This window comes from Coccinella septempunctata, chromosome X (genome assembly GCF_907165205.1).
Source record: "Coccinella septempunctata chromosome X, icCocSept1.1, whole genome shotgun sequence".
NCBI lineage: Eukaryota > Metazoa > Arthropoda > Insecta > Coleoptera > Coccinellidae > Coccinella > Coccinella septempunctata.
Window position 1 is genome coordinate 2,842,703 of NC_058198.1, and position 14,845 is coordinate 2,857,547.

At 36.2% G+C, this 14,845-nt stretch overlaps 3 protein-coding genes across 3 annotated transcripts; 1 reads left to right on the forward strand and 2 right to left on the reverse strand.

Annotated features, from left to right (window-relative positions):
• Positions 1-108: 108 nt before the first annotated feature.
• On the reverse strand, positions 109-3,370 carry LOC123322140 (1,4-alpha-glucan-branching enzyme). The gene is made up of 8 exons (XM_044909987.1): positions 3,082-3,370; positions 2,637-2,806; positions 2,460-2,575; positions 2,119-2,247; positions 1,501-2,062; positions 1,176-1,439; positions 337-1,016; positions 109-205 (listed from the first exon to the last, which is right to left on the reverse strand). The coding sequence occupies exons 1-8, from the start codon at positions 3,192-3,194 to the stop codon at positions 161-163; spliced, it is 2,079 nt and encodes a 692-aa protein (XP_044765922.1). The 5' UTR covers positions 3,195-3,370; the 3' UTR covers positions 109-160.
• Positions 3,371-3,497: 127 nt separating this feature from the next.
• On the reverse strand, positions 3,498-4,308 carry LOC123322149 (ATPase inhibitor, mitochondrial-like). The gene is made up of 3 exons (XM_044910004.1): positions 4,147-4,308; positions 3,913-4,057; positions 3,498-3,749 (listed from the first exon to the last, which is right to left on the reverse strand). The coding sequence occupies exons 1-3, from the start codon at positions 4,185-4,187 to the stop codon at positions 3,621-3,623; spliced, it is 315 nt and encodes a 104-aa protein (XP_044765939.1). The 5' UTR covers positions 4,188-4,308; the 3' UTR covers positions 3,498-3,620.
• Positions 4,309-5,133: 825 nt separating this feature from the next.
• Positions 5,134-14,841, forward strand: LOC123321508 (carboxylesterase 1C). The gene is made up of 2 exons (XM_044909155.1): positions 5,134-5,875; positions 12,974-14,841. Exons 1-2 carry the CDS (start codon positions 5,386-5,388, stop codon positions 14,425-14,427), a joined length of 1,944 nt encoding a protein of 647 aa, XP_044765090.1. The 5' UTR covers positions 5,134-5,385; the 3' UTR covers positions 14,428-14,841.
• The last annotated feature ends 4 nt before the right edge of the window (positions 14,842-14,845 follow it).

Sequence of the window (14,845 nt, forward strand, 5' to 3'; positions counted from 1 at the left end):
TTTACGAGGAAGAACATTTTGATTGCCTGGTAATATTCTGATTTCCTGAAATGACATATTAATAAGTATCTTAAGAAAACAATAGAACACTTGAAGAATAAAGAAACATCAACAAAATAGAATTTATTCATAAAAAATAAAGAAGATAACAATGCATTAATCAAACTTTTGCTAAGGCGATGGCACATCTAGTTGGTATGTATACCTGAAATGAATATAATTATTTAAAATTGAATACAACAATATCAATATATGATTCTGATATTGAAACAAAGTCAACAATAATGTAAAACATTATCTTCTTCCATCCAAATTCATCAATAAATTTTTACAAACCTGTAGTGAATGTCTTCTTCCAGCATACCCTTGGTCCGAAGTGAAGAAACTGACTGATGTATCTATACGATTATATCCTCCAAACTTTGCATCATCAGAACACAGAATAATCTTATATTCCCCATTACCTTCTACGCCTATTCTATAATCGGCGAAACTCTTATTTGGGTGGAAATTGAAAACAAAAACTACTCCATGCCTCTCGAACACGATTACCTTATCTTCTTGGTGTTTCCAACTGACATATGCTGGTTCGTAAGCCAGCCACTGGTACTTAGCTTCAGCATGATTCATAGCTGCATCCCATTCATTTAGGAACTTATATTTCAAAAGATCATCGTCCACCAAATTCCACTGACGCCTTGCATAGTGGTAGGAACTGTTATTTCCTTCTCTAGGAAAGTCTAGCCATTCTGGATGACCAAACTCGTTGCCCATGAAATTAAGGTAAGCTTCACCTCCAAGACCATGAGTAAGGAACCTAATTAGTTTGTGAAGAGCTATACCACGGTCTATTATAGATGAGGGACCTGACAGGGTGCTCATATGGGAATACATTTCTTTGTCCATCAACCAGAAGGCTATGGTTTTATCCCCTACTAAGGCTTGGTCATGAGATTCACAGTAAGCAACGTTGGGTTCCATCCATCTCCTATTTGTGAGGGTGTGAACAATATTTCCTGAAATTGAATGAAGAGTTCTATTCATAATCAATCAATGTGCTGGAACAATAATGAATGATATATGTGAAATACAGATGTACACTCAAGGGATGATAACCAATTATTATATATTCTGCTATTTAATATTTCACCACCTCCTGGTGACTTACTGCTCACCTATATCCCATTCCTCATCAGGGCAATGCTTCAGCAATTCAATCCACTTATCAGGGATTGCCATAGCAAGACGATAATCAAAGCCCAAACAACCCTCTGATATGGGTCTGCAAGTACCTGGCATTCCAGATACATCTTCTGCAATTGTTATGGAATCATTGTGGAAGTGATGGATCATATGATTAGCTAACATAAGGTAGACCACCCCTTCTGTGTCGACCCCCATGCTGAAGTAATCATCGTAGTGCCCTCCAAAACCCTGACCTAAAGAAAATAAGAAAATGAAAGGTTTATCTATCAAAGATTTAAGAAGATTGAACTTTACCTATACCATGGGAATGGTACAACATGGAAGTGACACCATCAAACCGGAATCCATCAAACTGGTATTCCTCCATGTACCAACGAATGTTTGACAAGAGGAACCTTAGCACTTCAAATTCACAATAGTTAAAAAGCCTGGAATCCCATAAGGAATGCTCTCCTCTAGGTCCTGCATGGAAATAACAAGAATCTGTTCCATCAAACTGATTCAAACCGTCAAGTACATTTTTGCTGGCATGAGAATGTACAAGATCTAAGAGTACGACCAAACCAAGTTCATGTGCTCTATCGACTAGTCTCTTAAGCTGCTCAGGAGTTCCATAACGACTTGAAGCTGCGTAGAAACTGGTCACTTGATAACCAAAACTAGCGTAATAGGCGTGTTCCATAATGGCCATGAGTTGTATTGCATTATACCCTTGCTTTACGATTCTTGGCAAAATGTTATCCGTAAAGTTATCATAAGAACCAACATTGAGTTCCTGAGTGGCAATGCCTACGTGACATTCGTAAATTCTCATGCTTTTGGGGCGTTTCACTTTTCTGTTCTTGAAAATGTAGCGCTGGAAAGATTTGATTTAACAGAACCAAATTCTATGAGCACCAGAATGAAAAATACCTGAGTTTGGTAAGGGTTCCAGAACCTGTGTTTGTAAATTGTCCCCTCCTCTTTCGGTGGTTCCACAACATAGGTTGCATAGGGAGAAATTCTGTCCTCTTTAGTTCCATCCTGGGTCTCCACAACAACCTAAAGTTTTGCAATAATTAGTTTGTGCTCCTCCTGTTCAAAAAAGGTACCTATTTTTTCCTCATGGAAAAATTCTACATAATGAGAAGCAGATATTGAATAAGTTTCTAAGATGTAGGTTGCAATATTCATGTCTGAGTTAAACAGGGACTTTTTGATTGCTTCTTAATTAATTAAAGATTTAGAAAAAAAAATATTTGTAAATGGGGAACCTTGAGTTCTGAAAGATGTGGAATAGCACAGCTCCCATCTTGATTTGGTGGAAGAACGAGTTCCCATTTTCCATACTCTAACTTCTTATATGGATGGCTCTCCCTGTTCCAACCATCTAGTAAATTTTCAGTTAATAATTTTCATCTTATTTCTCTCTCCACTATATTGAAACTTACTGAAATCTCCTGTTAAAAATAGTTGTCGAGCCCCTGGTGCCCATTCTCTGCACACAATAGTGTTATCTTGCTGTACGTTTATGCCATAATATTTGTAGCCCTTAGTAAATGCGTCTAAGCCTCCTCCATTTTCATCTATCGAGGCCAGCATATCTTTGAAGCATGCATAGCTAAAGAGAAAACAATTTCAGAGACATATCCAGGGAACTAAGTGTGTAATCAGGTAGGTGGTTTCTTCGTAGAATGAAAAGTAAACTTAACAAGGGAAAAATTAGAAAAAATAATATTCAGATAGAAAGAAAACTCCATAAAAAAGTTCATAGTTATTGCAATATTGGAAGATTATAGAAAACACGTTGCATTTGTTTACTTTCCATTTGTCCTTCAACGACCTCTAAATGATAAGTGCATTTCAATAACCTGAATTTTTTGAAAATTAACTCACCGGCGTCTTATTTCCTTTTCGTAAGGCTTTAAGTAGGGATCCCTTTCCAATAACTTCCCTATTTCTGGAACGTCCACCTGCATGGGGTCTAGAGAAGAATATTTTCCACCCATAATGTTGAGGATTCACAAGATCAGTCAAGTGAAAGTAACATTTGTTGAGAAGGTAGAGCACCAAATAACGTTTCCTCTAACAGTTGAAGTATGTCTCATACAAATTTATTACTTAAAATTGATTCAAGTTCGAAGGTTATCGCATTACGTTTTAAATTTGGAGGATAGACCGGGTAATGTCATAACAATCACATATGCGCAAAAAATATGCGCGCAGAACGATAACAAAACGGTGCATCATGCGCATAGGTAGATAGGTACTACAGCTAAACTCTTATTATACTAGAAAATAAAAGAAAAACACTGAGGAAAATCAAACTTTAATAAGCAGAACTGATACCAGTTTACTCAACTCAAAAATACCATCTGAAACATTATTCAGAATAGAACAACAGAACACTATATATGGAAATGAGAACAAAGCGTCTAAGGGTTGACCTCATCCATTTTCTTCTTATAGCGGGCTATAGCTTCTTGATGTCTCTTTATTTGTTCTTCATGGAAACTAATTTCATCTTGTAGGTTAGCCTTCAGTGTCTTCAGTTGTTCTCTTTGCTGAAACAATGACATTTATGTAAACCGTAACAACTTTAGGATTGATTTAACTGACATAATATCCTCTTCTCAATATCAATATTCATCCTTAAAGTTAAAGCAACGTCGAAAACAATCATTGCTGTTTCAGCAACGATTTACATATTATGTAATATGTTCATACCTTCTTGTAGAAGTATTCCTCCTCCTTAGCAGCTTCACTTTTTCCAAAGGCTCCACCAGCTTCCCTGATACTTCCACCACCACCGCCCCCTTTGCCTGCACCACTTCCAATATCTCCAAGTTGGGATGACATAAATCTCACCTGCCTAAAAATTGGAAATATTTTCTAATAAGAATAATCATGACACATAGCCATCCATGATGAGCAGTTAATTCTATAATAAGAGTATATTACCTTGAAACACCGTTGAGAAACACTGTTCGTATCATATTCATAGCTAATCAATATTATATTCTTAGTATCAAAGCAACGATTGAAGTCGGCCAACAATCTGATTGTAAATAAAGGTTAGGAATGGAATAAATGGAAATGAGAAAATGAAAATATCAGCTGGTGGAAAAGTTTCCTCCAGTTGGAGATTGTAGTTTTGTACCATCTGTTAGACGTAGTAGGAAGTTGTTCACCGAGAATAGCGAATCCACCATTTTATTCTCAACATTAAAAAAATTAGATTCAGAAAATTAATTGAAATAATACATAAAAACCCATAAGCCATAGGTTTTTCCGAATCTATACTACCGTACCAGCCAATATTTTGAATGTCGATTCGAATCATCAAAACGTTGAAGTCTTCCTTAAAAAAAATGTTTATGAACCAGAAGGAATTAACCAATACATTGTTTATAGGAAATTTTACGCGTTGTGGACAGAAGAAACTTTTCGAAGATGGTTATGAGCATGTACTCAAAGAGGGCTAGGCCAGCTAGGGCTAACACTATAATTATTATAGTATAAGCTCCTTGAATTGAGGGCTCCCTTCAAACTTATATGTTCGAATGTGTGTTACCCCAAGTCAATAGAAGCTTTGGCAATGCGCTTTTGGTTCAGCTAACAAAATCTACAATTTCATTATGGAGTTAAGGAATTCGTATGGAGCTATAGTACCTCAGGCTATTATTTAATCGGGCGTTTAGTAAATGTGAAGGTCCAAGCAATATATCATGTTGGAAACAAACTTAAATGGAGAAAAGTACTGACGACTAAGTAGCAAAGGTACATATGTGAAGAGAAAGGCAAAGATAATATGTTTGGGGTTGGCAATGATCCATACCCATAATAATATACAGCGCGTCATAAAATTAAGACTTCTCTAGAAGTGAAAACTTCCAGGTGAAATAGTCCTCCCCATTCCAGAACACCCTTACAGCCTTACGTTCAGCTAAACCAAATTTTACCGAAGAAAAGGCGATGTTTCTTGATCCGCAGGGCAGAAAAGCCAGCAGGGTGTGCTGTTATCCACAAGAAAATATGCAGATTCAGACACACCTCCTGTTGTTGTTATGAATATAAATTTTTCCACGATGATACTAGATGTCACGTGGACCTTAATGGGCCAGATAGGGGAGGTTTGTGAAAATCTGACCCCTTTTCAAGAAATTGTAGATTGATCGCAGAGTTCGGCTTCGTAGGGGAATGAGTAATCACGCAACAGCGCAAACTGTGATTTCATTCGTGAATTGTGTAGTCGGCATCCAACTTTCCCTTAAGTCGTCGCTCCGTCATATTTCCATCATGCTACCTACGCTCTGTCTCTTTTTCATCCTACCTGCCGTGATTTTTGGCGCCAAAGAAAGATCCGATCGTCTGCCTGTGATCTCCATACCAAATCAGGGCGACATCAAGGGGGTTGAAATTTCGAAAAATCGGGTCCACAAAATAATCGCCTACTACGGTATCCCATATGCACATCCCCCGTTGGAACACCTGCGATTCGCGCCACCCATGACCGAGCCCCTTCCTTCATGGGAAGGTGTCAGGAATCTGACCACATACATGCCATCCTGCCTGCAGAATCCAGAGGATTTCAGGGATGAAGATCTTCCATTCTTCAAGCTGATTGCGAACACCACAGATATGGACCTCAACGAAGACTGCCTCTACTTGAATGTTTTCGTACCAACTGGTAAGAAATCATCACTTAAAATGACTCCTCATGTCTTCTGCCCCTAGAAAACTAATAATAATAATAAATAAGTCCATCCATCTAATTACCATTCCTAAATTAATAGCCCAGGTGAGAAGCATTGAAAGCACCGGGCACAAAACTGTTAAATCACGATGAAATAATCAATCAAACGTTAATAAAGTAATCTTTAGTCTGTCCTCATATATTGGAAATTTCGCACCTACAATAGATCATTTTGTGAAAGAGCTTTTGGGGGGGTTTCGAGTTTTCTTGATGATTCAATTCAATGTCACCCAAATAAAAGAAATGTCGAGGGAAATTTCACCAACAAGTCGCTCAACTATGGATTTTCCATTATAGATCTAACGAATTAAATGTGTTACTGTTTGGGCTGTTTTCAAGCTTTCATTTCAAGAAATGATCTGTTGAATTTTTATAAATAAAATTGGGGCTCTAATCGAAATTATGTTTTAAATGATGGCTAAGTTGATGAAAAAATCTGAAGGAGTTTTCTTTAATGTAGAAAAAATTGCAGATCTCATCTGAATCTCCTGTCTATTTTCAATGTGGTTCTTTTTATAACTAAATAAAATATGGGATATTATGCACTCCTACGCTGAGATGCAATTCAAAATTTACCGCACCTGCGAGGGGGTGAATTTTGAAGCACGGAAATTATACAATGGAACACCAAAATATCCTATTCAGAGGTGTAACTTGAAATAAAAAGAAATTCTTATACTACGTATAAGATTTCTTCTTATACTACGTATGATTTGAGATAAAAATTATCAATTTATTCCGACTGTTTCAATAATTTATCTTATCTACTTCCGTTTCCATACCGATACTGTATTTTTAATTAGGAAAATACCATTTCCCTTCGACGAAAGCAAAATTCGACGAACAACCCCCCGCAAAAAATTCTAGCGTTGCAAACCCCATCGTTTTCAGCAACCACTGCACCAAATTCTCCGTAACATTCAAGAGCATAAATTAGACCATATTATGACTGGTACTACAAAACCTTATTGCCGTTGTTCGTGTAAAATACTATTGTAATTTATCGATCGTTACTTTTTATGCTCAGAACTCAATTGAAATGTAGATATTCGAAGGAAAGCCACTAGTAAGGGAAGCTATTAACAAGTTATAAAGCTATATAAGCTAATTTATACCCAGCTGAAAACAATGTTGTAAGGAATTCTCAATTCTTCATGAAATGTATATATTTATATGAGTCGTGAAATAATACTTCGGAAATTTTTCTAAAATATAAGAACTAGGTCTATTGTTCCAAGAAAAATTTCGGATAAGGGAATGCATCGGGGAAACAAAACATTTCTATACACAAGTTTTCATTTCACTTAATAATAACATAAACATATTGCGTTCAGGGTAGCGTTATTCCAAGAAATCATTAAGATCCCAATCTTTCTGCGGTTAGGCCAGGTGCGAACTAGAAGCATTGTCAAGGACACGAAACGCATTATTATTTATAATCCATGGATTTACATAACTTATTTTTATATATACGCGAGCCTTCATCGCAAAAATAAGGGTTTCTAGATTTCGGTCAGCGTTTTAATGACTGGTTGACGCATACTAGTCTAGTACCCTCCTCTCAGTCCTGAAAAATGCTTCGAATTTTTTTCATCGATGATTTTGTAAGAAAAATGTTTTTGGTTGGAAATGACATTGAATTTTACTCTCAAAATATGTAATATATAGGTATATTTTATAGATTCCTTCATGCTGAAAGAATGAAAAGTTTAAATTTACAGCTTTGAGTATTCAACCCCATAGGGCTTGATATTCAATGTTCACAGTGCATCTTTTTATCTCTGTTATTTCCGATAATTCGTTCTAAAGTGAACAACGTAGCATCGGCAATGCGTGCCAAGAAGCCATTTCTTTCTTATGGATGAGAAATTTATTATTAGATAATAACTGATGTATGTGTATGTACGTGTTCTACCAAAAGTTCAAGAATACTGATCAGTCGAAATTCGACTAAGAAGGAAATGAATTAATTTTCCAACATTTTCCGATAATATAGAGATTCAATTCAACTTTGAAAAAATTAATCGAAGGTTTTTCATTTCAAATCCAACAACTGTTACTACAGCTTTTGACGTTTGGAAATTGAGAAGAGAAAAACAGGATTAATAGGACTTCTGAATATTGTTAAGAAAAAACTATCGTTAATGAAGCTACAGTTTCTCTAATTATATCATTATACAGGCCAGAATCGAATGAACGTAATTGATTCAAGAAGATTACTAATTATGAAGCACGACTTTTTTAGAAGTATCGAAAATCAGAACCCTCGAATTGATTTCTTATCGGTCAATTAGGGATAGGAAGTGATTCCATCAGTATTATATAGCCGGTGATCGAAAAGATCCATTTCTGTCATCAAATCCCCTCATAAGGTTCTGACACACCTTTTTCTTCGATAAACCCTTGTCACTCAATCCGAACATCGCCCTATTTTGGCCAAACCTCAAACGAAGACTGTTCTGCTTCTGCAAGGCATTATTATTAGGGCGAAGCAACTGCTGTATGCAGTTAGAAAATTACCCAACAAGGAGGAATTATAATTTGAATACTTTGTATAAATTAACGCTATAGTTTCAAGTGATATGCTAATTTTTTGCATACCACCTGTTGAATGGAAGGTTCATTTGCCACCGGTAATTAAATAACACAAGGAGCGTTATTTCGATAGGAAAACTCATGTCTGGTTCATTGTCGGGATTGAAAATCAACTTTCAGATGAAATCCTATCATTCAGAATTCATCAAACGGTCAAAGCAGACAAATGAAAATATGAAAGGAATTCCCTACTAGTTGACTCAATAATTAATGGAAATTTGAAGTTCTCTTTCGAATAAAAGAAAAGAGAAACTGATGGAAATTCTGGAATACTTCAAAAAAATCAAAAGGTGCTGTCGAGACAGTGTAATATTTCCCTGTCACCGAAATGAGGAGGGTGGAAAATAATTATGTCATGGCGCAGCAGGTAAGGGTGTATACTTTCAAACTGTCCTAGATTTTTATGGCACTATATTAAAGCCAGGAAAAGTCCAGATTATGACATTTGAATAAATATCAACAACTGACATTATTGCCAAAAAGTAATTCCAGACAGCAAAATTTATGTGATGCTTTCATGTACCTTTATATTATACCATGCCAAAATTATCTCCTCATTATCGTGATTAGTCGACAATGATGATACTTATGCTCAAAAAAGAGCGAGGATAATTGGGAATTTAAAGCTCCTTCATTTTTCACTTCCATTTTTGAATATTCAACCCCCCTTATGGAGGGTTAACACTCAATGCTTCCATTCAAAGGCTTGTTACATAAGGAAGCGAAGACGTTCATTGCTGCAAAGAATTCAGACCATTTTGAATTAGAATCAATAGTTTCAGAACTAGCCAAAAATTTGCGTTTACCAAGGCAGGAAAAACAGGAACAATTAAAAAAAAATGAGAGAATGGAAGTTCTAGGCAGATCCCTATAGATGATTTCAGTTCGAAGACTGATAATCTCCAGAACCGAATCGAAAAATATATCGGGTGTTCAGGGCCGGACTAAAGGGCTGATCTGAGGCCGGTCCTTGGAATCGTAGCGTGTTGGCAGGACATTACGGATATCTGCACGCACCAAGAAAGTAAAATTTGCAGTTCAGTCGCCCAGTGGATCGCGTGCTTCTAGACGAACTTCGTTCCACTGTTGACCATCTGCACGTCAAATGAATTCAATCTTTTTCTCTGAGTTTTCTCTCCCTCCAGTATGGGTTTTTCAGTTGAGACAGAATGGACAATTCGAAAGCAGTTAATGATCTGCCTTCTGACACGAAATTATCGTTGTAGGTACAAGATAAATAAAACTCTACAGAAAGAGGAGCAGATATGTGATTTTAGGGGGTAACACTTTGATCATTTTTGACCCAAAAATTCGAGATTTTCGATTTCAAGTCTTTAATCTTGTAGCCTGACTAGTGCTAATTGAGAATCCAAAGATCTCGAATGTATCGGACAAAGATAACAGGACTAAGGAGATATCGCGGATTGAAAATTGCAAATTTTTGAAAAATGCCATTTCCAAGATGAAAATCCAAACGAACAGAGATAGGCTTTCGAAATTGCTTGAAATAGATTCAGCGTGTTCGAAAACCTATATTTTCATACCAAAATTTCAAATATCTAGCGCTGTTTACGAGAAAATATAATTTTTTGTTTTTCCACTTTTCATTTTCGAGTTGACTTCGAAGAGCTCTCTGGAGTTCAATTCTCTATTGAATCATCAACTGTTTGGTTTTCTACAATTTTCAAAACAAATTCTATGCACTCCATATCCTAGGACAGTTATAGAACATCCTGATTTTCAGACAGAGTAGCAAATAGGTCATTTTAGGGGGGTCTAACCCCTTGCTCATTTTTGACCCAAAAAATCGAGATTTTCGAAATCGAGTTTTTGTGCTTGGGTGGAAGCCTAGGCAACGCTGATTATATAACCGGAAATCCCAATTGGATCAGACGAATATAACAGGAGATATCGCAGATTGAAAATTGCAAATTTTTGAAAAATGCCATTTCCAAGATGAAAATCCAAACGAACGGAGATAGGCTTTCGAAATTACTCGAAATAGATTCAGCGTGTTCGAAAACCTATATTTTCATACCAAAATTTCAAATATCTAGCGCTGTTTAGGAGAAAATAATTTTTTTTTGTTTTTCCACTTTTCAGTTTCGAGTTGACTTCGAAGAGCTCTCTGGAGTGCAATTCTCTATTGAATAATGAACTGTTTGGTTTTCTAGAATCTTCAAAACAAATTCTATGCACTCCTTATCCTAGGACAGTAATAGACCATCCTGATTTTCAGACAGAGTAGCAAATAGGTCATTTTAGGGGGGTCTAACCCCTTGCTCATTTTTGACCCAAAAAATCGAGATTTTCGAAATCGAGTTTTTGTGCTTGGGTGGAAGCCTAGGCAACGCTGATTATATAACCGGAAATCCCAATTGGATCAGACGAATATAACAGGAGATATCGCAGATTGAAAATTGCAAATTTTTGAAAAATACCATTTCCAAGATGAAAATCTAAACAAACGGAGATAGGCTTTCGAAATTGCTTGAAATAGATTCAGCGTGTTCGAAAACCTATATTTTCATACCAAAATTTCAAATATGTAGCGCTGTTTAGGAGAAAATAATTTTTTTTGTTTTTCCACTTTTCATTTTCGAGTTGACTTCGAAGAGCTCTCTGGAGTGCAATTCTCTATTGAATCATCAACTGTTTGGTTTTCTAGAATCTTCAAAACAAATTCTATGCACTCCATATCCTAGGACAGTAATAGAACATCCTGATTTTCAGACTGAGTAGCAAATAGGTCATTTTAGGGGGGTCTAACCCCTTGCTCATTTTTGACCCAAAAAATCGAGATTTTCGAAATCGAGTTTTTGTGCTTGGGTGGAAGCCTAGGCAACGCTGATTATATAACCGGAAATCCCAATTGGATCAGACGAATATAACAGGAGATATCGCAGATTGAAAATTGCAAATTTTTGAAAAATACCATTTCCAAGATGAAAATCTAAACAAACGGAGATAGGCTTTCGAAATTGCTTGAAATAGATTCAGCGTGTTCGAAAACCTATATTTTCATACCAAAATTTCAAATATGTAGCGCTGTTTAGGAGAAAATAATTTTTTTTGTTTTTCCACTTTTCATTTTCGAGTTGACTTCGAAGAGCTCTCTGGAGTGCAATTCTCTATTGAATCATCAACTGTTTGGTTTTCTAGAATCTTCAAAACAAATTCTATGCACTCCATATCCTAGGACAGTAATAGAACATCCTGATTTTCAGACTGAGTAGCAAATAGGTCATTTTAGGGGGGTCTAACCCCTTGCTCATTTTTGACCCAAAAAATCGAGATTTTCGAAATCGAGTTTTTGTGCTTGGGTGGAAGCCTAGGCAACGCTGATTATATAACCGGAAATCCCAATTGGATCAGACGAATATAACAGGAGATATCGCAGATTGAAAATTGCAAATTTTTGAAAAATACCATTTCCAAGATGAAAATCTAAACAAACGGAGATAGGCTTTCGAAATTGCTTGAAATAGATTCAGCGTGTTCGAAAACCTATATTTTCATACCAAAATTTCAAATATGTAGCGCTGTTTAGGAGAAAATAATTTTTTTTGTTTTTCCACTTTTCATTTTCGAGTTGACTTCGAAGAGCTCTCTGGAGTGCAATTCTCTATTGAATCATCAACTGTTTGGTTTTCTAGAATCTTCAAAACAAATTCTATGCACTCCATATCCTAGGACAGTAATAGAACATCCTGATTTTCAGACTGAGTAGCAAATAGGTCATTTTAGGGGGGTCTAACCCCTTGCTCATTTTTGACCCAAAAAATCGAGATTTTCGAAATCGAGTTTTTGTGCTTGGGTGGAAGCCTAGGCAACGCTGATTATATAACCGGAAATCCCAATTAGATCAGACGAATATAACAGGAGATATCGCAGATTGAAAATTGCAAATTTTTCAAAAATGCCATTTCCAAGATGAAAATCCAAATGAACGGAGATAGGCTTTCGAAATTGCTTGAAATAGATTCAGCGTGTTCGAAAACCTATATTTTCATACCAAAATTTCAAATATCTAGCGCTGTTTAGGAGAAAATAATTTTTTTTTTTCCACTTTTCACTTTTCACCTACTTCTCAGATAAAGGGGCAAATATGTATGTGATTTTCGAATTGGAGTTTTTGATAAAGTATTGAAGCATGACTAGTGCTGATTACCAAATCTGCATTATTATAATTCGCATACGTCTAGCCTTCATTTATTTCATTATCTATAAAAGCCAATTATATTGCTTGATCTATTAAAAAATAACTGATAAGCAACGATGAAAGATGAAACTATAATGGAGTTCTCTGTACTCGATTGTTTATTAATTATTGCCCCAATTACGCAAGATTAACTTGACAAGCTGTTGATTCATTTTGCAATAAACAAAGTAATTCCCAGGCTGTTTAGACTAATGCGAAATTGTCTTTTTCTGTAGGAAATGTTCCAACCGCAGGATTTGCCACCATTATTTGGCTACATCCTGGGCACTTCACGACTGGGAGTCCTGCCTTCTGGAATCCCCACGCTCTGGTTTATCGCCAGAGAGTCATCGTCGTGACTGTCGCATTCCGCATAAATATTTTCGGATTTTTGACGACCATGGACGGGGAAGCACCTGGCAATTTTGGCCTTATGGACCAGCAAGCTGCCATGACCTGGGTTAAGAACAACATAGACAAATTCTCAGGAAATCCAAACAATATCTGCCTAATGGGGTACGGAACTGGTGGTACAAGTATTGGGATCCACATGATAAACCCAGAATCTAAAGAACTCTTTCATAAGGCGATAATCATGAGTGCGAACGTTTTGAGTTCGACTGAAATCAAAAGACCAATTGAAGAGAAGGAATACCTAGATAATATAGCACATACTTTCGGCTGTATAAGAACCCCAACCTCTCAGTTAATCGACTGTTTGAGGAGAGCTGAAGGTAAAGATCTCATTCAGTTCACGTCAAATACAAACTGGAAGCCGGTAATTGACGCAGGCTTGAGTAATAAATCTTCAGGGTTCATTCCAGAACCCCCAAACATATATTTCGAAAGAGGGGAGTTTCATCAGATACCGATATTAACGGGTTACACACATATGGAGAAAGTTCTTGGGGTTAAAGGTTTGGACCAAATAAAAAATATGAACGAAAATGCCAGTACAGATTTTCTGAACGCCTTGCTTAAGGAAGTCATAACTTCTGACACCATTTTTCCGAATATAACCGACCCAAACTGTGCATCAAACAACAGCGAACATATCACAGATGCTATATCTTTCTTTTACGGTTCCTCTAGCCCTTCACCAGATTCTAGAGAAATAAGGAAGATTATAGCCGATTTCACGACTGAAAAGAATTTTGCTGCTTCTACTTTCCTCCTTGCAACTTATTCCAGCAAGTTCCAACCAACTTTTATGTACAGATTTGATATGAAACCCGTAACGGCTTCGGCAGTGGAGCAAATACCAGACTGGGTGACTGTGCCTCACCTGTTTGACCTGTTATATCTCTGGGGAGTGCCTTACTGGGCTTCATTAGACGAAACTCAGTGGGAATATTCAGATAAAAGAATATCAGACACGATAATGTCACTCTGGACGAATTTTGCAAAATCTTCGGATCCCTCAGTTGGAAGTATATATCCAATAACTTGGGAACCTTTCAAGCCCGATAAACCAGGAGTTCTCATCGTGAATGGGACTTTCGATATGAGTAATACAAAAAATTTCAACTATAAAGCTTTCGAATTTTGGAACGATTATTATCCTAAGGTTGTAAAAATGGCTTCCCAATGTTGTTCCTATACAGATTCGTCTACAAATATCACTTTTTCGCGATATCTGTTCACATTATCTGTAACTATACAACTTTTATATTATCTCTTATTCCGCTAAAACTTTTCTGTGAAAATATTTTTTATAATTTGACTGGAATTAGTGAATCAAACTATGTAAAATTGTATTAGGTATTATGTTAGCTTGCGTTCGACATTAAATGATATTTCGACTAGTGATATATAAAATGAAGTATTGTTATATTTATTGTCAGCCTTAGTTATATATTTAACCTTTGTACCCAATATTTGATATTGAACTTTCTCGAATTCCCTAGACGGATTTTTTTTGTTACAAAAGTGACGAATCCAATTAATACATATCAGAACTTGCATATCTCTTAAATTTGGATACCTTATCTCTCTATAACTAGATAAAATTGTACATAAATATCTTTTATTCTTAGGTCTAATGCGAGTTGTAATATTGATACAATGGTATATTTTCAATAAATATACATTTTCATCAACTTTATTTG

Coding starts and splice junctions, on each gene's coding strand:
- LOC123322149 (XM_044910004.1), bottom strand. CDS start 4,187: ATGAATATGATACGAACAGTGTTTCTCAACGGTGTTTCAAG. Junction 4,058..4,146: donor TTTCTCAACGGTGTTTCAAG/GTAATATACTCT, acceptor TCCAATTTTTAG/GCAGGTGAGATTTATGTCAT. Junction 3,750..3,912: donor AGGAATACTTCTACAAGAAG/GTATGAACATAT, acceptor TCATTGTTTCAG/CAAAGAGAACAACTGAAGAC.
- LOC123321508 (XM_044909155.1), top strand. CDS start 5,386: ATGAGTAATCACGCAACAGCGCAAACTGTGATTTCATTCGTGAATTGT. Junction 5,876..12,973: donor GAATGTTTTCGTACCAACTG/GTAAGAAATCAT, acceptor CTTTTTCTGTAG/GAAATGTTCCAACCGCAGGA.
- LOC123322140 (XM_044909987.1), bottom strand. CDS start 3,194: ATGGGTGGAAAATATTCTTCTCTAGACCCCATGCAGGTGGACGTTCCA. Junction 2,807..3,081: donor GAAAAGGAAATAAGACGCCG/GTGAGTTAATTT, acceptor TTTTCTCTTTAG/CTATGCATGCTTCAAAGATA. Junction 2,063..2,118: donor GGAACCCTTACCAAACTCAG/GTATTTTTCATT, acceptor AAATCTTTCCAG/CGCTACATTTTCAAGAACAG.